Source organism: Lepidochelys kempii, chromosome 5, assembly GCF_965140265.1.
Source record: "Lepidochelys kempii isolate rLepKem1 chromosome 5, rLepKem1.hap2, whole genome shotgun sequence".
In the NCBI taxonomy this organism is placed as follows: Eukaryota; Metazoa; Chordata; order Testudines; family Cheloniidae; genus Lepidochelys; species Lepidochelys kempii.
In genome coordinates this window covers 104,149,748-104,169,471 of record NC_133260.1, presented here as the reverse complement: position 1 = coordinate 104,169,471, position 19,724 = coordinate 104,149,748, and the positions used below count along the sequence as shown (strand labels likewise).

The following is a 19,724-nucleotide window of genomic DNA, read 5'->3' as shown; positions in this document are numbered from 1 at the left end:
CGTGTAACATCACTAGAAAACGGTAGACTGGTGATGTCACACATTCCACCGAACCCCGCTGCAGAATGGAGCAGGCCTATAAGGGTAAGGTAAGTTTTCTCCTTCCACCACCACCCTTTTTGAACAATATTGCATGGTTTTGTAAGATTACTAATATTCTTTATTTTATGTCCCGTAGGATATAAAATAAGAATTTTTAAAAATCTTATAAAACTGCATAATATTGTGGTTGTGTGTGTGTGTTTATTTAAAAAATAAAAGTTTAGTCCTTACCCCCTGTATACATATCCTGGCTCCAGTCTGCTTTGGGGTTCCATGATGAGTATGCCATTATCAGACTAGTGTATGCTGGGGCATCACGGAGAGCGGAGTCAGCATTCCATGGCTGCTCTGGATGTCGGAATCCTAATTTTTTTTAAAAAAGGTAAGTTTTAAGTTCAGAATTTGTTGACTGTCTCTCTAACCGTAGTCATATGGGAACATTCAGCACATAATTGTAAATGGTATTTTCCTTTTGTTAAATATAGTTATAAGCCACCAATAAAGAGCACATTTTACACTTTCCTTTATACAAATATTTGATCATTTGTTCAAAAGTCCAAATATCATAACTTATTGCTACCAGAACAAAAATACTAATTTTTTGCCACTACCTATAATTAGGAGTCACACTGGGGAGAAAAGCGGTCGTATTGGTAGTCTCTTCCAGCTCTGCCCCAGTTTAAAGCTCTGCCTACAATCCCAAAGTTGCTGATATTTATGTTAAAATGATCAGCAGAGAAATAGTTAAGAATGTTGATTGTAAAGTGTTATAATCATGCTCTACAGTAAGCTCAAGGAAACAAATTGTAAGAGTTCACATTTCTCTTAAGAATAAATGTTGGACCTCTGCTCAAAAAGTGTTTGGGGGAAAGGATCCTTACCCCTCCAGTACAGTGGCTTGATGTGGAGCATCTCCACTTCCGCTAATACAACTCATAGGATTTGGTAATGTTGAAACCCATATGCCCATCTGTCAAGGCTAAATCCCCACTCTGGCACTTGGGGTGCAGAAGCTGGGGGCCTGCAAGGATTCTAAAAATTAGTATTTGCCACTCCAGGTTTGTATTAAACTCCCAAGGTTACAACTTTTCTCTGACCTTGGCTTGGTAAACGCTGGCACCACCCAAATGTAAAAAACCCCCTTGAACTCAGGAAGGAACACTTGGGAATTCTTCCCTGTGGGGTACCCTCAAGCCCATTCACCCCCACCTCCGGGGAAGAGCTGAGAAAAAACAACAACAAAGGAAATTAGCTGTTGCCAGCAGCTAATCAAACAGCATATGCACAAACCTCTTGGGACACCAAAAAATCAATCCTGTTCTTCAAAAAGGTAAATTTTATTAAAAACATAAAGGAAGAAAATACATCTAGAACTTAGGCTTTTGCTAGATTTTAAAAGAGCAATTCCAAAAATTAAGCACCCAAACTAGCTTTCTTGGGGGTTCATCTTAAAGGTTACAAGCAGTAGCATAGCCGGGAGGTGGGGGGAGTGGCTGCTCCCCCTCTGAGCACAAGTGGCGCCTTTTTAATTTATAGGCTCCTTTTTTAATTTTTACTCTCCTGGTAGCGCTCCGGTCTCCGGTCTTCGGCAGCGGGGGCCTTCACGCGTTCCAGCTCCTCGGCGGCAGGGGCCTTCACGCGCTCTGGCTCCTCGGTGGTGGGGGCCTTCATGCTCTTCAGGTCCTCGTCAGGGGCCTTCACGTGCTTTGGGTCCTCGGTGGGGGCCTTCATTCGCTCCAGGTCCTCAGCAGCATTTCAGCGGCGGGGGCCTTCAGTGCCGCCGCGGACCCGGAGCGCCGCTTGGTGAGTACAAGTGGGTGGCACCTTTTCTTATGTCCTGTTCGCTCCACCTAGGTACGCCACTGGTTTCAAGCAAACAAAGGCATAAGGGGTTAGCACAGAGGAGATCCACAAGCCACAATAAGAAATAAACCTGATTGTGTCTAACTAAACATTCCCTGTCCAAATAATTTCTTCTAGGTTTGGAAGATACTTTTTCATACCTGGTTCAAACATTACTCAGCATTTCTGCTTATAGCGTTGCTGCTCCGTGTCCCTGCAGCCCAGAGAACAACAGTTTCTTTCCCAATTTTTAAAAGTTCTAGCCTTCCCCCTGGCTCTTTTCGTCAGGTGCCCACTTTTTTTTTTCTTTACCTCGGGGACTTTTTAACCCTTTACAGGTAAAGCAAGTAAAGAACAGCTATCAAGAGGGATTTTACAGCTAACTGGCTGGCTGGGTATCCATCAAAGGGAGCTATCCCCCCACTTTATTTGTTACATGCCTCCCAAATCACATACGGTGCTGGCTAGCCTAGTTCAGGTCAGCTGGGATTTCTTCCTGGAGGCTTAGAAAACAGAGTTAATAAGATACATGCACCTCTAATGTTACTAATAATTACATGAAGAACTAAACAGTACTTTTTACATTTCAAGGACTACAATGACTTAGAATGCAGGGACATTTTTATGCAGCTGTTCTGGGAACCCTTCCCAAGAGAGTGCATCAGCCACTTCGTTAGAGGCTCCTGAAATGTGTTGTATTTCAAAATCAAAGTCTTGAAGAGCTAAACTCCACCGAAGAAGTTTTTTGTGACTATGTGAAGCCACTTCAGTGCAGCATTGTCAGTCTACAGGTGGAACCACCATCCCAAAATGTATCGGCGTAGCTTCTCCAGAGCATACACAATGGTGTAATATTCTTTTTCTGAGACTGACCAGTGGCTTTCCCTCTCAGAAAGTTTTTTGTGGAGAAACACGACAGGATGGAATTGTTGATCTGGTCCTTCCTGCATTAAAACTGCTCCTACACTGCGCTCGGACGCATCTGTGGTTATGATGAACAGTTGGTCGAAGTCCGGGGCCCTCAGTACAGGGTCAGACATAACGGCCACCTTAACCTGGTTAAAGGCTTTCTGACACTTGTCAGTCCACTGAACTGCATTTGGCTGTTTTTTCCTGGTGAGGTCTGTCAGAGGGGTGGCAATTTGGCTGTAGCGTGGTACAAATCGTCGGTAATACCCAGCCAAGCCCAAGAAGGATTGGACCTGCTTATTCATTCATAGATTCTAAGACCAGAAGGGACCATTGTGATCATCGAGTGAGTCTGACCTCCTGCATAACACAGGCCACAGAACTGCCCCAAAATAATTCCCACAGCAGAGCTTTTAGATCTTGATTTAAAAATGGTCAGTGATGGAGCATCCACCACCAGGATTATTATTAGTGAACATCAATAAATCCGCTGGTGAGGACAGGCCAATTTTGGATAGCATTTACCTTAGCCTGTAGGGGGTTGATAGTACCTTAACTCACCTGGTGTCCAAGGTAGGTCCAAGGTAGGTTAGGCCTATTTGACACTTTTTGGCCTTAACGGTTAATCCTGCCTCCCTTATGCGCTGGAAGACAGCTTGGAGGTGTTCCAGGTGTTCTGCCCATGAATCTGAGAATATAGCCACACTGTTGAGGTAGGCAACTGCAAATTCCCCAAATCCATCCAGAAGGTTATCTACCAGTCTGTGGAAGGTGGCTGGCGCATTTCGCAGTCCAAAAGGGAGCACATTAAATTCATACAGCCCTACATGGGTGATGAAGGCTGACCTTTCCTTGGCTGGGTCATCTAGCAGCACTTGCCAGGACCCCTTAGTTAAGTCTAAGGTGGAGATGAACTGGGCACGTCCCAGTTTCTCCAACAGTTTATCTCTGCATGGCATTGGATAGTTTTCTAAGCGAGTTACAGCATTTAGTTTATGATAGTCCGCACAAAAATGGATTTCCCAGTCTGATTTGGGAACCAGAACCACTGAAAAGGCTCATGCACTTTCAGAGGGGCAGATTACACCCATATGTAACATGTCCTTGGTCTCCCTTTCTATTGCAGTTTTGGCTTGAGGAGCCATCCGGTAGGGTTGGGCTCTAATTGGGAGAGCATCACCTGCGTCATTGGAGTGGTACACCCATTCTGTCCGTCCTGGGGTGGCTGAAAACATTGGTGCGAAGCTGGTGCACAGCTCCTGGATTTGCTGTCACTGCTTATGACCAAGGGTCATGGAAAGGCTCGCCTCTTCCACACCACCATTGCTTTTTCCTTCATAGTATACTCCTTCAGGCCACTCAGCATCGTCTCTCTCCTGGGTGGTAAACTGGAGAACCTTGATTTTTCGGGAATAAAAGGGCTTTAGAGAATTAATATGGTATAGTTTAGGTTTTAGGGTAGGGTCTGGGAATGCTATGAGGTAATTAACAGCTCCCAGGTGCTCTCGGACCATAAATGGCCCCTCCCACAACGCTTCCATTTTATTGGCCTAGAGTGCTTTCAGGACTGTGACTTGGTCACCTGCTCTGAAGGAATGCTCTCTGCCATGTTTATCGTACCAGGCCTTTTGCTCTTGTTGAGCATCCTGTAGGTTTTCTCGAGCAAGGGCTAGAGTAGGGGTTCTCAAATTGGGGGTCAGGACCCCTCAGGTGATCACGAGGCTATTACATGGGGGGTCGTGAGCTGTCAACCTCCACCCCAAACCCCGTTTTGCCTCCAGCATTTATAATGGTGTTAAACATATAAAAAATGTTTTTAATTTATAAGGGGTGGGGGTCACATTCAGAGGTTTGCTATGTGAAAGGGGTCACCAGTAAAAAAAAGTTTGAGAGCCATTGGGCTAGAGAGTCTTTGAGGGTGTTTTGTAGGTTGGTTATAAAGTCCAAAATGTTAGTTCCTGGAGAAGATGTAACCTCCTCCCATTGTTGCTTCACCAGTTGTAATGGTCCCTTAACTTCATGGCCATAAACGAGTTCAAATGGTGAAAATCCCAGACTGTGATATTGTACCAATCATTGGAGTGCTCATTCCCAAATTTCTGTATCATGGCCCCCAAAGTCCCTTTATATTTCTCCACTAGGCCATTTGTTTCATGGTGGTAAGGGGTGGCCACCCAGTGGTTCACCCCATGTGCTTCCCAAAGATGTTTCATGGTCCCTGACAGGAAGTTAGTTTCCAAATCCATAGGGATGTCAGAGGGCCAACCTACCCTGGCAAAAATGTCTGTCAGTGCCTGGCTCACGCTTTTAGCCCTGGTGTTGCTTGGAGCTACTGCTTCCAGCCATCGGGTAGCAAAATCCATGAAGGTCAGAATGTATAGCTTTCCTCTGGGTGTCTTCTTAGGAAAAGGACCCAGAATATCCACAGCTACATGCTGAAATGGAACCTCAATGATGGGGAGTGACTGGAGAGGGGCCTTGACCTGGTCTTGGGGCTTTCCCACCCTCTGGCACACCTCACAAGACTGGACATAGGTAGAAACATCCTTGCCCATTCCCTCCCAGTGGAAGGACATCCCCAAACGTGGTGGTCCTGTTCACCCCAGCATGGCCACTAGGGTGATCATGGGCTAAGCTCAAGAGCTTTTCCCTGTACTTAGTTGGAACTACCAACTGTCTGAGGATGCCAGTCCTCCTTGTGCCACCAGAAAGAGTCTCCTTGTATAAGAGTCCTCCTTCTATAACAAACCTGGACCTATTAGAAGAGCTGAGAGGCGATGGGTCACTCCATTCCGCTGTCCAAGCTCCCTTGATTCTCTCATCTGCTTCCTGCTCTGCCTGGAACTGCTCCCTTGATGCTGGAAACATTAGTTCCTCGCTGAGTTGTGGACTTGGGCTTGGTCCCCCTGGAAGTGATGCAGGTTTTTCTGTTGACTGTGAACCACTCTCTGCTGGTGCACTAGATGCTATTTCAGGCTCCGGTTGAGCCTCTTGCGCCGATTTAGCTGCTGCTGCGGCTGCAGGCTCTGTGGCACCCCTTGGTGCTGGCTCCCTGACTCTGGTGGGGTTGCAAGCATGGGCACTGGTGCTGACTGCTCTACCAGTTCCGATCCTTGGACTGGTTCGGGCTGGGTCCCAGGAATTGGATCCGTCATAGACTCTGTCATAGACTCTGGTCTGGGGTCTGGTTTCAACACCTCTGGCTGGGTTCCTGTAGGAGGCTCAGGAATGGAGTTAGGTGTGGAGACCTGTTTAGCCTGGCTGTGGGTGACCATCAAAGGGAGCTATTCCCCCACTTTATTTATCACAATATGCCCCTCACTGAGGGAAGGAGTTGTGCATGGAATCATAAAGTGACAGATTTATTAGTCACTCCATGAAATCGCTTCTGTAGAGTTCCCTGAGCAGCCAAACCCTCTTTCTTTGTGCAGTAGAATCATAATTGTTCCACTGCATTTGGCCCTTTCTGTGCCCACGGAAGAAGAGCAGCATTTGGTTGTAACAGTAATTTTTCATTCCATTTGTCTGTAGATTCAGCACTGCATCAAGTCACATTCAGAACATTATCTTTGAGAGAACAGGGACTAGAAATAATTATTTTTAAATGAATGCTGAATTTCTGTAGAAACTAGTAGGCCACCAAGGAATTGCTTATATAGGCATAATACCATGAGCTGACCCAATCCGATCCCTGTCTTCAACTGTGATTTAGTTTTCTCTGTAATAAAGAATACAAGGCTATATGTTCTATCATAGATGTGAAATAGAGTCCTGGTTATTTTGCACTTGTGTAGGAAGTAAAATGCTGGGGTTTGTAATGTACCTCAGAAAACATGTTTTCTGTTTTCATTGTTTTTGACTAGTTTTATGTCTGAAGTTTGCTAACAGATCATTTATTCCGCAAAGGGTCTTCTCACAAATCGCACTCTCTGTCTTGAAAGCTACATTGAACTGCACTGATAAAAAACCTGGCCCAGTAAAACAAATGGCCTTGTACCTTTTTTTCTTATCTACTGTGTGCTTTAAACATATGTGAGGAAAGAGTACTCTGCACATTCTATTCTACTTGTCATTATGCATTAATACCAGTAGGTTTAGCTCCAACAGCTGTACTCCAGGATCCTGAGAAAAATGAACAGTTGGGATTCAAGAACATAATTACATTTCAAATAAGCCATGATATTTTGTATCATAGTCGCACAGAAATGATTGGGAAAACAAACAGAATGTGGGGTTGTCCAGAAATTTTAATCTGGATGACATGAATTTTCTTAAGAAATTGAAATTAGAATTTCCCATCTTGCTTTTTAAATTAGAGGAATGTGACCTCTACACATCTGATGTTCCCTCCTCAGGTGATTTTAATCTAATAAAAGCTCGTAGTCCATTCTTACACTAAAGCCTATGCTTGTGCCAATTTGGTCAGCACATTCTACAACTTTTTACTTTAAAGTTTATTCAGTGGCCCAATCCACCTAAGATAAATTCTACTTTCCCTGCCCAAATCAGACTATCAGTCATCTCTACAGGTAAATGAGTCTCAGAAAAATCCGTTTATTCCTTCATTCTTTGTTCCACCCAAGCTACATTTCACATATTAATCCATCATCTTTATCTTACTTTTATGTGTCTTAATCTGTGCTGAATTCAAGACATGTACAATATCTCAGTGTCCTGAAGTCAGTGAGATTCTGTTTACTTATTTTAATGTTTTGTTTTCAGTATTACCCATTTTATGTATTCCAATAGTACTATATGATATACAAATGCATTTATGTCTGTAATTCTCTATGTGGAATTTTAAATATACTCTTTAAAATGAAATAAATCGCTCAAACTAATTGTTCTATTGTAAATAGTTCTATTGACTACTCTTATGAGTAACCAATAGCAGGATTCTAATTAGGCTATATTGCACATATATAACTTTTTATTATAGTATCTGTTGACAGTTTTTTACTTCAATATATAATATGAGCAGTGTGACCAATTTACACATGGGGGAATTAAAACACATAATTTCCTGACTTTTCTGTGTGTTAAATCTTAGTCATAATTTGGCATTAATGTATAGCTTTTCATTCAAGTACCTTGTTTTTTGTAATTTTAATTAAAGAATAAGCAATAAGTAGTCATTCATTCTGCTGTATAAAATGCAAATGATTGCACATCATAGTAAAAACAGTGGACTGTTTTCAAACAAGCTAGCAACCTGAGTGATCATACTGTGCACTGGGGAAGTCTCCTGGGGATAGGTGGAAAGGAATCTTTCCAACAAGCCATGGAGACTACTGTAGACTCTTGAAGGGCTGTAACTTCAGGCCCTAATCCAACGCTTCTTGCAAAAATTCCATGCATTCTGGGGTACAGGTAGCCCTTATAGAGCAGAGCTCTGCAGCAAACTAAGGGTGCAGATCAAATGTGGAGATGAGTTCCCACCAACTCCTCTCCCTGTTTTTGCAGCAGAACCATGCCGTCTTTCCCTGTCTCAACATCATCTATGGCAAGATTTGGCCCACTGAGTCCAGTTCGTTCCTATAGTACACTGAACTTAGTGAGGTGGCAAAAGTATGAGGGCAGAGTGTGGATATCCAGACTCATTTTTATGACTACCTCAATAATTAAGCTCTTGTGGCAAATATATATAAAGCATATATGTCCTGCTTTGTAAAGTGCCATGTAAATGTATAGTGTTAAATTACTATTTTTTTTTAATAATCACAATCGATGCCCACTTAAATAACTAGTAAGGAAAATAATGTACTGTACATGCACATTACTCTGTTTAACATGCATTCTTCATGGAAGATTATACAAACTAAGGTTCAGTTTGGAAAAGAAAACCGTTTTTGAGTTATCTGACTGGAAAAATTACGGCTGTCGATTAATCGCAGTTAACTCAAAAAAATTAATCGTGATTAATCAGTTTTAATCGCACTGTTAAACAATAGAATACCAATTGAAATGTATTAAATATGTTGGATATTTTTCTATATTTTCATATATATTGTATTCTGTGTTGTAATTGAAATTAGTGTATATTATTTTTATTATAAATATTTGCACTGTAAAAATAGTAAAAGAAGTAGTATTTTTCAGTTCACCTCATACAAGTACTGTAGTGCAATTGCTTTGTCATGAAAGTGCAACTTACAAATGTAGATTTTTTTTGGTTACGTAATTTCACTCAGAAACAAAACAAAGTAAAACTGCAGAGCCTACAAGTCCACTCAGTCCGACTTCTTGTTTAGCCAATTACTAAGACAAATAAGTTTGTTTACATTTACGGGCGATAATGCTGCCCTCTTCTTATTTACAGTGTCACCAGAAAGTGAGAACAGGCATTTGCATGGCACTTTTGTAGCTGGCATTGCAAGATATTTACATGTCAGATATACTAAACATTCGTATGCCCCATCATGCTTCGGCCACCATTCCAGCGGACATGCTTCCATGATGACGCTCGTTAAAAAAATGATGCGTTAATTAAATTTGTGACTGAACTCCTTGGGGGAGAACTGTATGTCCCCTGCTCTGTTTTACCTGGATTCTGCCATATATTTCATGTTATAGCTGTCTCGGATGATGACCTAGCACATGTTCATTTTAAGAACACTTTCACTGCAGATTTGATAAAATGCAAAGAAGGTACCAATGTGAGATTTCTAAAGACAGCTACAGCACTTGACCCAAGGTTTAAGAATCTGAAAAGCCTTCCAAAGTCTGAGAGGGATGGGGTGTGGAGCATGTTTTCAGAAGTCTTAAAAGCGCAACACTCCAATGCGAAAACTCCAGAACCCGAACCACCAAAAAAGAAAATCAACCTTCTGCAGGTGGCATCTGACTCAGATAATGAAAATGAACGTGTGTCAGTCCGCACTGCTTTGGATTGTTATCGAGCAGAACCCATCATCAGCATGTCCCCTGGAATGGCAGTTGAAGCATGAAGGGACATACAAATCTTTAGCGCATCTGGCACTTAAATATCTTGTGACACCGGCTACAACAGTGCCATGCAAACGCCTGTTCTCACTTTCAGGTGACATTGGAAACAAGAAGTGGGCTGCATTATCTCTTGCAAATGTAAACAAACTTGTTTGTCTGCACGATTGGCTGAACAAGAAGTAGAACTGAGTGGACTTACAGACTCGAAAATTTTACATTGTTTTATTTTTGAATGCAGTTTTTTTGTACATAATTCTTCATTTGTAAGTTCAACTTTCATGATAAAGAGATTGCACTACAGTACTTATATTAGGTGAATTAAAAAATACTATTTCTTTTGTTTTTTTACAATGCAAATATTTGTAATAAAAAATAAATATAAATTGAGCACTGTACACTTTATATTCTGTATTATAATTGAAATCAGTATATTTTAAAATGTAGAAACATCCAAAAATATTTAAATAAATGGTATGCTATTATTGTTTAATAGTGAGATTAATCATGATTCATGTTTTTAATTGCACAATTTATCGTGATTCATGTTTTTAATTGCTTGACATCCCTAGAAAAATTGTAAAAGTCTGTCACAGAAAGAAAGTGCTCCTCCTTTTATTTTCTGATAACTCAGATATATCCCAGGTATAGAAGGTTTTGGAGTAGCAGCCGTGTTAGTCTGTATTCACAAAAAGAAAAGGAGTACTAGTGGCACCTTAGAGACTAACCAATTTATTTGAGCATGCATCCGATGAAGTGAGCTGTAGTTCACGAAAGCTTATGCTCAAATAAATTGGTTAGTCTCTAAGGTGCCACTAATACTCCTTTTCTTTTTGCGAATACAGACTAACACGGCTGCTACTCTGAAACCTTCTGTACCTGGGATATATCTGAGTTATCAGAAAATAAAAGAAGGAGCACTTCCTTTTTGTGACAGATTTTTACAATTTTTCTAGGGATGTCAAGCAATTAAAAACATGAATCACGATAAATTGTGCAATTAAAAACATGAATCATGATTAATCTCACCACGTATAGAACTTTCCCAAGAAACTCGCCTTTGCATAAAATACAATTGTAAGACACGTTAGCCCCAAAAGTAATTTTCTGGGAAGTTTATAATCTTGAAAATTATAAAATATCTTTTCTTTTTGTAAAGTGTCTATTTCAGTCTGATTATTCATAAAATTAAAAATAGTGTTTAGGTTTGCTGTAATACAATTTTAAGTCCTAATCTTGTAAACATTTACACATGGAACTTTACACATTTGAGTCTAGTCCCTTTGAGCCCAATGGGATTATCTCACATGTTTAAAATTACTCATGGAAGTAAAGTTAAGCACATGTTTAAACGTTTGCAGGAGTGGACCTTAGTCCCTGGAAAAGTAAACATTTTGGTAAGAGACCTTTATTTATGAGGATTTTGTTTCTGGGTTTGTTTTCAATAAAAGTATTCTAAATAAGATTAGAGTTTGCCTTACTAAAGCTGAGACTGGACTGCATTGTTAAAGTCAAATGTAATATATGTTTAGTTTTGTATTTTCTTTTTTATATGTTGCATGGAAGTACACTGACATTGGTGTCAGACTAATATATTTATTAGATGCAGCTGTAATGCAATAATAAAGAAATGTTTTTATGTTTGCAGGGAAGATGGTACCATCGGAAACAAGCAGTAAAGGAATTGCACTGTACATTGGTACGACTGCTAAATGAATTGTTACCATGGGAACCAAAACTAATGAAGGCTTTTCAGAGAAATAGGTAAATGGGGTACTCTTTGGAACAATGTGAGAGAGATGAACAAAACACAAAAGTTACATTTTTTAAAGTAATAATTGATGCTAACATCCTGGTAACAACAATACTTTAAGGCTATGTGTGAGGTATAGACAATATTTCAGTTTAAAGAGCTAGATGTTTTCATGTTATGCAGGAGTGCTAATGACTCCATAGATAAGATTAAGCAGAGCTTTCTGTCTAACAACTGATTTTTCAAAATGCCCTAAAATTCCCATGCATACTCCAATTGTTTTTAGAATTACTATGCCAAGTCAATGTCCAGAGTAGAGTTAATTATGCAAAGTTGGATTCATTTGGACCCATGGGTCCTGAGATACAACACCTTTTAACTGTGAATAAAATTTTCCTGTTCTTACAAATTTTTTTGCACCCACTTGTTGCTCAAACTTTGGCAGTGATTTGCACAAAACTGAGATTACCTGATTGGACTGACCTCAGCTGGTGTCAGATTTGACATCAGCTGCAGACCAGCACCAAGATCCACATCAAGGAAGCTGTATTTAAAATGTTGTTAATAGGTCTTTCCAGCTCTGTAAATTACACTTGACCACTTTACCTGTTCTAGGCAAATCTCCAAAGACTTGCTAGTTGTTAACACCTTGTACTAAGGATTCCCTCTCGGTCATCACCTTCAGTTACCGATGTCTTATCCTTCTGATTCACTTTGATATATTCCAACAAACTGTAGAACTTCTCAGAGCAGTAGTGCAGAACAGAGGACAAAGAGAGTGCCTGGTAGTGTGTGAATGCTAAGACAGATGTGGAATTCTGGTGGGCATTGAGAATATGTAAAATTATGTTAAAATGGGGTGAAGCAGTCTTATGGTCCCATCTTATTGACATACCTAGTGGAATATCAGGCACTGGAGGTAAATAGCAGCTGTTCTAGCAGCCCTGAGACTTGAGACATTTTAAAAATTCTTTCAGGCATTCTTAGATTTTTAGAGCCAAGAGGAAACATTATGATCATCTAATTGGACCTAGTATATAACACAGACCAAAAGCAGAGATCCCTCATGTCTCTAGCTGCAGCTGTGCCTCAACTCAGATGTCAGGGTGAGTTCAGGGAACTTGCTGCAACTGATTCCTGAACCAATACAGCTGCACCTAATACAGTGAAGGTCTCTGAGAGAGTATGAAAAGGAATGATGGCATAGAATTGTGTTGGATACAACACAAAAAGTGGCAGATACTGTTAGCAATAGGTCAAATTTGATTTGGTCCCAGTACCTATTGCCAGCTCCAGGGGGACAGAATTTTGGTTGTGGCAAGAAGGGAGCCGTAACCTTAGATCTGTATTTCCTGGTTTTCAGAGGGTTAAGTTTAGTCACTGTGCTCAGTTTGGAAGGGCACAAGCCTGTGCTAGGGAATCTTAACTATGTTAATTAAGTTTTTGGGCGGTAAGTATAGGTACAAGTATGAACAGTTAAGTATTTCCTTAATAAAATATTTAAAATAGGTTGCAGAAGTTAGTCATTATGTCTGATATTCTGTTCAAGGTCTCGACTGAAGAAGGACTATGATGATTTCAAAAGACAGCCAGACCATGATAAATTTGCCAGAGAACTATGGAGTAATGAGGAAGGTGAAGTTGATAATGGAAAAGAATCTTTCAATGCAGTAGCCAGTAAATCTTCAGAAGCTGCAGAGCATCTGGAGATCCTGCAAAAAGATCGTTCAGAGTTTGGTAAGCACTTAGCTGGGATTTAGTGACCATGTGGACGTGCTACAGGGCCTACAGTTTTCCTGTGTTTGGTGTTGTGGTTTTTTGGTTGTAGCTGTGTATTACATGTTATTTTTACTATGGTAAATTATATTGGTCTAGATTCTGTGCTGACCTTCTTGGAAGCAGAGCTGAGAGAAAGGATGGGCAAAGGTGGCTTTGTGCTACATTTGTGCCCTCTGGATTCTGGCCTGTGGTGGGTGCTGAAATGGCACCCAACGTGAATTAGAGCTTAGAACTGACAGCATCTGCTACAGGGCTGTCTGTGGATAGCACAACACCACAAATTCCTGTTGCCCTCAGTGTTATGGGCATGTACCCTTCTACTCCTGATCCATCCCTAGCATTTTCCCTGTGCTCTTTAAATAGTTGGGATGAATTGGGATGAAAGGCAGTGGATCCATAACTATCTATTGGTTTTGTATAAAAACTTCTGGATTTCTATTTTTAATTCATGAATTTGCTTTAAATTAAAGCATTGTAACATCAAATCCTGGAAACTGCTGTGACTTAGAATGTTGTAATTTGATGCATTCATAAATACAAATTTGGGACTTAATGATTTTTTAAATGAAATTCTGTGCCTCCTCAATAGGATTTGAAATGTAAATTGGCTGGAGGCTAAGTTATTATGGTTTTTTAAAATTATGTTTAAGCATGTAGTTAATGGGATGATTAGTACTGTCATCACATCAGAAACTATTCTTTACATGACAGCATACTTATAAACTACTGCATTGCTTTTAGCTAAACACTAATAAACTATCATATAGCTGTGTCAGTTGCAAACATTTAACTTGTGGTATATTTACGATTACTTGTTTAATTCTTTCTGCAGATGAAATGAAACTGTTAGAAATGGATTTTCCTGCAGGAAGGAGCAGGCTACTGAAGAAAGAATTGACTTCTAAAGAAATACAGAAGACACTGTCCAAATCTATTAAACGTCAGTCCAAGCAAAATAGTTCCCTGGATGATAGCACAAAAGACCTTTCACCAAGGAAGAAAACTAAATTAAGCACAAGTGAGGCTACAGTCCAGAGTGCCAAAAGTGAGATGCAGACTAACAGTTGTTTGAGTGAACTGAAACAAAGCGAGCTATCATCTCCAGAATCATTTGCCCTGACAGATTCTGCAATGTCAGTATCAAACTTTCTGAAAGGGACCAAACCCATCCAGGCTTTGCTTGCTAAGAATATTGGGAACAAAGTGACCTTAACAAATCAGCTGACACCCCCTATGGGTAGGGACATATTTGCTTCTGAAAAGGCAGTTATGTCGTCTGTGGAGTCATCCTCACTAAAGCCAGCATTGCCCTGCCAGACCAATTCAAAGAGTCCTTTACAAATGGTATACAAAATGCCAAGTGGCCATTGTGTACCAATAGATGTCCATAATAGCTCAGTGAAGATTCAAATGCAGCCTGTGATTGATCCTAAAACAGGAGAAAAAGTCATGCAGCAAGTTCTTATTTTACCCCAAAATTTTCTCATACAACACAAAGAAGGAAAAGCTGTGGCAAAGCTGCACTGTACATCTTTCCCACAGGCAGCACATGTTAATGATTCTTTAGCACCGGTTCTTGTAAACCCAACTGTAAATGCTACCACTCAACTGTCTTGTACAGTTTTTAACAAGAGTGTTACACATTTGTCACAAGTGACTAGTCCAGTGAACAGACCACAACCTTTGTCCTCTGTAACTGCAACAAGTAACTTACTAGCATCAGCAGTTAAAATTAGCCAAAGTGAAGCTGGCAAAACGAAGACTACGGTTTCACCTGACACATTCTCTGTACCTTTACCTTCATCCACTGTTTCCACATTAGGTCAGCCTTTGACATCAGCAACAACACTAAGTGGATCTGCAAATACTACTTGTTCCATTCACAGTCTAGCACCACAGCAGGCTAGTGACTCCTGTGAAGCTAAGCAGGAGCTGAAAACAGTGTGTATAAGAGAATCGCAGTCCATTCTTGTCACAACACGAGGGGGAAACACTGGAATTGTTAAAGTACAGACAAACCCAGACCAGATTTCACCTAATACTTTATCTCCAAATTCAGTTTTCACTTATGCACCTCAGCTTCAGGCATTTTTGGTTCCAAAATCCACTACGTTGTCAACCTCTACTTTTTCATCTGTAGCGACGGCCGCATCTAGTCTCCCACTGTTTGGTCAGTCTTTTGTTTCTGGGTTTGCCCCCTCAACAACATCTTCTGTTACCATTCCAGCCGTTCCTGCAGGCTTAAACCAGCTAATAGGGAAAAATCTCAAATTTCCATTAGGGCAGCTTCCGACTAGTGGCAGTTTGGATCAAGTAATAGAGAAAACTCAACAGGTATCATCTCCTACTTTCTTGTCCTCCATTTCATCAACTAGCACTTTGGTGCCAGCAACTCCAAACGGTACTGTTAATGTTGTTAGCATTTCTTCAGGAAATATTGAACAAAGTAGCACAGACATTACCCAGACTCCTTCAACACAGCAACAGGTTGATATTAAAACTAAAAAATATCCTGTTACACAATCTGAGACTGCTACAGCAACAAATGGAGATGTGATCCGTGGTACTCCGATTCAAAAACTTATGTTGGTCACAAATCCACCTATTCTTTCTCCTTGTGGAGCTACAGGAGTAAATATAATACCAACATCCACTGGTGTTAGTGCCCAAAAATTGGTTTTCATTAATACTCCAATTCCCAGTAGTCCATCAAACACCACTCTAGTTGCAGAATCATTAAAACAGGCCCTGCCTTCCTCCATAGGCAAAACATATGTTAACACCCCAGAACAACCTCAGTTACTTCTAATTCCATCTACAATGGGAGCACCAATAAAGGCAAGTTCATCACCTACTGTGTCTCAAATAAAAGATGTTAAAATTGGACTAAACATAGGTCAAGCCATTGTAAATAGCTCAGGCAATGCACAGCATGTTCCACCAATTAACATACTGAAGTCTGCAGCTCCCAAAGGAATAGATGACATAAACAGCAAGGGTTTTATTTTGCCTTTGTCAACAAGTGGTAGTTTGGTTCCAGGATGTTCAGGTTTTGTGAATCAAAGTATTACATCTGTTAATGAATCTATAAGTGTTTCAGCAAAAGCTTTTATAGTAACAACAGCAAATGTATGTTTAGATTCAGTTTCAGTGACACCAAGTGGGACTTCTATTGGGACACAACCCGCTGTTTTGGTTAGTGGAAATGACACTTCTTCAAGAATAAGGCCAGTTGTAACTAGTCGACTGTGTACATCAAATATTGGAAATACTATGGCCATATCAACTGTGAAAACAGGACATCTTGCTTCATCTGTTCTTATTTCAACTACACAACCAAGAATATCTTCTCAAAGTGTACCTTCTCCTTTGCAGTTTCCAGTTACCTTGCCTGGACCTGTGGCAGCCTCCACTAAAGTCATTCAGACAGTTCCTCGCTTGACAGCAGTTCCAGCTGCTGCACAATGTCTGCCCCTTCCAAAAGGACAGCCCCCCACACTGGTACAATTTCAGTCACCAGGAATTTCAGCTGCAGTGCCAACTAATGCAAACTTTCACAAACCTCAACATGTATTGCCATGTGCTTCACCAACTACAGGTAAAATAATTAGTTTTTCCAACTTTGCTTCTCTCCCATGCCAGCAGATACCTCCTAGTTTAACAAAACCAGCTCATGTTTACTCTTGTGCTCCAGGTGCCTCTGTCATTCAGACTGCTACTGCTTCACCAACTGTAACTAGCCAGGCAATGGGTCAGTTGAATGAAACGTGTATTCAACAGAAAATAGTTATTAACACATGTACACCTTTGGCACCTGGAACTCACATCATGATTAATGGCACTCGATTTATTGTTCCACCGCAAGGCCTTGGAGCAGGCAGCCATGTTCTTCTCATCTCTGCTAATCCAAAACATGGGCCTCCTTTACTTATTAACAATGGCCAAGGGGCTCGAGGTCTACCATTTGTTAATCATATTTCCCAGAACATCACACTAGCGCCAAGTAATTCATTAAGTTGGCAGACATCAAAACATCCTCTGAAAAGCTCTACAAAAATTGTGAACTCTCTTGGGACAGCAAACGCTCTGCCCATCGTACATGCAACACCACAGATAGTAAACACTGCTGCTAAATCAAGCGCTCCACCGTCTACAGCAACACTGTCTATGTCTTCAGTGATAAAACCTCCAGTTAATGTTTTAGCTAAAACTTCTTTGGTTCCTGCCATAAATGCTGGTAACTCTCAGTTACCAAGTAGCACTTCAGTATTTCACTTAGATACATCTATCAAGAAACTGTTGGTCAGCCCAGAAGGGGCCATTTTGAATGCTATAAATACTCCAGCATCAAAGGTGGTTTCTTCTCTGTCTTCTTCCCTGTCACCCATTGCAGTGTCCAAAAGCATAAATCCTACTAGTGTCTTCCCTGCTTTTCAGTCATCTGGCCTAGGTAAATCTGACAAAGCCGCATCCTGAATTTGGAGTGAATGAGCCAATTTCACATGTTTGGGGCATTCTTTGGACTTTGGAAATCATTACAACTGTTGAACATTTCTTACACTGTTTGAAACATACTTTAAATAGTTGATTTCTTTAAATCTAATCTTTGTATTAGATTGCAGCTGTTTTCAGTTTGCTTGTGGGAGATGTGAGAGGATCTGTTTGTTTTCCCTCTAAGCTAAGCTTTCAATGGGTTATTTAATAAAATGGTCAAAATGACCAACTTGTTAATATACACAGCAAAGTGTAAAATTCGATTTTAGTTTAAAAGAATCTAGCATTTTGCACATTTACATTGACATGTTTCATTTTACAATTTGAACCATTAGACGGCACGTTTATAACAATATGTGTCTTTTTTATTTTTGTCAAATCTTATTTTTGTTTGATTTGTTTCTGTAAAAAAATATATTTATGCATTGTAAAAATCCAGTCCATGGTGTAAAATTGTACATATTTCTGATCCCTAACAATCTGTACTAAACTATATGTACAAAGAACTATGCTGTCTTATTTATGTTTTGTTTACATAATGTATAGTTTTTTAAGTATTTTAGTAATTTTGGACCAGTGTACTGTTAAGCAACAATAACATGTAATAAATCATGTTGCTGTACTGCTTTGTTTTGACAGTATTTTAAGACTGTATCTATTGCATCGTGGGAGAAGAATTTATACATGCACCTCTTTACAGTAGACATGCATTAATACAGAAAAATCTTGCAGAGTGGAACTTTGCCAAAAAGAATTATTTAAGCCACCAAGCTTTGAGCTGTGATTTGCATTACATATAGGATTTCAATAATTAGGAACAGGTTTCCTGTTTACAGATTTCATATTTCAAAGAAACTCTCATTATTAAGGCTTCAAGTCTTTCACGAAGGTCATGGAAGTCACTGATTCCGTGACTTTCCAGGACTTGTGCAGCTGCAGCGGCTGGTGTTGCTGACCCAGGGAACTGGTCCTGGGTGCTGCCCCAGAGCAGCCATCTGGGAACAGCACCGCCGCCCTGGGCCGCCCCTGCCCAGAGCAGGAGTGGAGGCGGCAGGGCCCCTGGGCTTCCCCACGCCCAAAGGAGCAGTGGCGGGGCTCCGGGCCACCTCCTGCCCAGAGGAACAGCAACGGCAGGGCCACTGGCTGCCCCACCTCCAACCCGGATCAGCAGCCCAGCAGGGTCCTGGGCCACCCCTCCCCTCAGGAGCAGCAGCGACCGCCGGAGCACCGCCCCCACCCCCAGCAGCAGCGTCCGCTGAAGTGTCCCCAGCACTTAAGATTTAGTAGTTTAAAACTGTATCTATTGCATCGTGGGAGAACAATTTATACATGCACCTCTTTACAGTGTATATGCATTACATTTAGTGACTGATTTAGCACCTGTGACCTGTCTGTGACTTTTACTAAAAATACCCGTGACTAAATCGTAGTCTTACTATGAAGTGATTTTTGACCTTTTGCTTTCTCTCTTTGATGTTGCAGAAGAAATAATTTTCATTAGTTTCAAAATGGTGTTTCTGTCAAATCTTTTCTTTCATGTGTTTATGATGAACTGTTTTTTCCTGTTTTCCTATAGCAGATTCATATATTTTTGTATGTATATGAATATTTATCAGTATATGGTTGGGGGGTGGGACGACACACCAAACAATACATAAACTTAACTTTTACTAATGTAATTTTGATATAGCCTTCAGCATGTTTAGTTATTTGGACATGCAAATATATGACTATCTAATATCCACAGTCTTTGCTGAGATAACGTCGGATGCCATCAAATGAAGTTCTGCACAAGGAACATGGATAGAATATAACTCATATGGATTTTTGTTTCTGCTTGGGCTAGGGCTCCACCGATCCAAATCCAGTGGACTGCTTCTCCTTCCCATGTATCACCATATAGCCATCCAGTCAAAATCAAGAATACTCAGTAGTGAGTTCCTGTGTCCCTTCCGTTAGACCA

General features: G+C 40.6%; 1 protein-coding gene across 3 annotated transcripts in view; it reads left to right on the top strand.

Annotated features, from left to right (window-relative positions):
- Nucleotides 1–19,185, top strand: part of BRD10 (bromodomain containing 10) — a 108,591-nt gene extending 89,406 nt beyond the window's left edge. For all 3 annotated transcript variants that reach the window (XM_073345281.1, XM_073345280.1, XM_073345283.1), the window contains 3 exons: nucleotides 11,384–11,499; nucleotides 13,038–13,225; nucleotides 14,100–19,185. In XM_073345281.1, coding sequence (XP_073201382.1) covers nucleotides 11,384–11,499; nucleotides 13,038–13,225; nucleotides 14,100–17,743 — 3,948 coding nt within the window. In that variant the 3' untranslated portion in view covers nucleotides 17,744–19,185. The remainder of the gene's footprint in view (nucleotides 1–11,383; nucleotides 11,500–13,037; nucleotides 13,226–14,099) is intronic.
- The last annotated feature ends 539 nt before the right edge of the window (nucleotides 19,186–19,724 follow it).